The 1,114-nt window shown below is 32.3% G+C and overlaps 1 protein-coding gene across 1 annotated transcript; it reads right to left on the reverse strand.

Moving 5' to 3' along the window:
- Positions 1–350: 350 nt before the first annotated feature.
- On the reverse strand, positions 351–1,114 carry LOC142236712 (protein-L-histidine N-pros-methyltransferase-like). Its single transcript, XM_075307956.1, has one exon. The coding sequence runs from the start codon at positions 970–972 to the stop codon at positions 520–522; it is 453 nt and encodes a 150-aa protein (XP_075164071.1). The 5' UTR covers positions 973–1,114; the 3' UTR covers positions 351–519.

The raw sequence follows: 1,114 nt of genomic DNA on the forward strand, positions 1-1,114 counted from the left end.
CGAAAATAAAATATTTAATTTTTTCATTGGATTATTCCTCATCAAGATATAATAAAATTTGCAACAAAAATATATGATTTTATACTGTTTTTGTATATACATTTTGCTAATCAAATAGATCCCTAAACAATAAAGTTCTTTAGAAATAACAGATTCGTTTACAAATCATTAAATAACAAATGCAACATTGATTTCTTTTGTTGTTTGGTTCATTAAATCATATATGTACTGTTATTTTTTATTTAATTTGTATACTTTAGCAATTACGACTTATGAATTTTAATGCGAAAAGGCTTTGTTTTAAATATATAATTATGATTAACATTTAAATGTTTTTGAATACTTTAGACAGAGAATGTATTGAAGGTAATATGTATATCTACTATATCACCCAGTGATTGTGCGCACAATGTAAAATTAAAAATGTAGCTAGGGTATTTTTGACACAACAACCACAAAATCAATTAGCCAATAATAGGATTGTCTTAGATCACCTTCAGACAAATATGGTGGCTTTGTTCAAGATTCAATTCTGAAGCCGACATTTTCCAATACTCGAAAAAATATTGCAGCCTCTGACTTAAAGTAATACTGTTTTGCCTTGCTAGGCCAATGAGTCATTAAAGGACGCAAGGGCATATGTGATGAATTCGATTCAACGTAATGCATATAGGGTAAAACTAAAGCTATAATACATCGACCATTCGTAGCAAGAATTTGATGTATGTCTTCCAGCAATTGAATAGGGTCAATACAACGATCTAATACATTTAGACAGGAGACGAATTGGACATTGTTCACTTCGCCCAAGCGTTCTAACACCTTAACATTCAGTTTCTTCAGTTGTTCACGCATGGTTCGGCTGGCTTCGGTAGCATATGCATCGATAACAACATCAGGATTTGTCAAAGCTTTCAGTAGGACAGCAGATATTTCACCATCACCTGCACCGATATCAACAAAGCGAACCATATCATACCTTTGGCTTCAAAACCGCACTCCTTTAATAGAATGGCAAATTGATGTGCCGATAATATGAACATTGATCCATGTTTTGGAAACCCATTTATATCTGTTTGAGTCATAAAAAACTGAAGAAATTGCCGGACAAGGG

The sequence above is a fragment of the Haematobia irritans genome, chromosome 4 (genome assembly GCF_050003625.1).
Source record: "Haematobia irritans isolate KBUSLIRL chromosome 4, ASM5000362v1, whole genome shotgun sequence".
Taxonomy (NCBI): Eukaryota; Metazoa; Arthropoda; class Insecta; order Diptera; family Muscidae; genus Haematobia; species Haematobia irritans.

Bases quoted from the DNA above. Each gene is read 5' to 3' on its own strand.
- LOC142236712 (XM_075307956.1), bottom strand. From the start codon at position 972: ATGGTTCGCTTTGTTGATATCGGTGCAGGTGATGGTGAAATATCTGCT.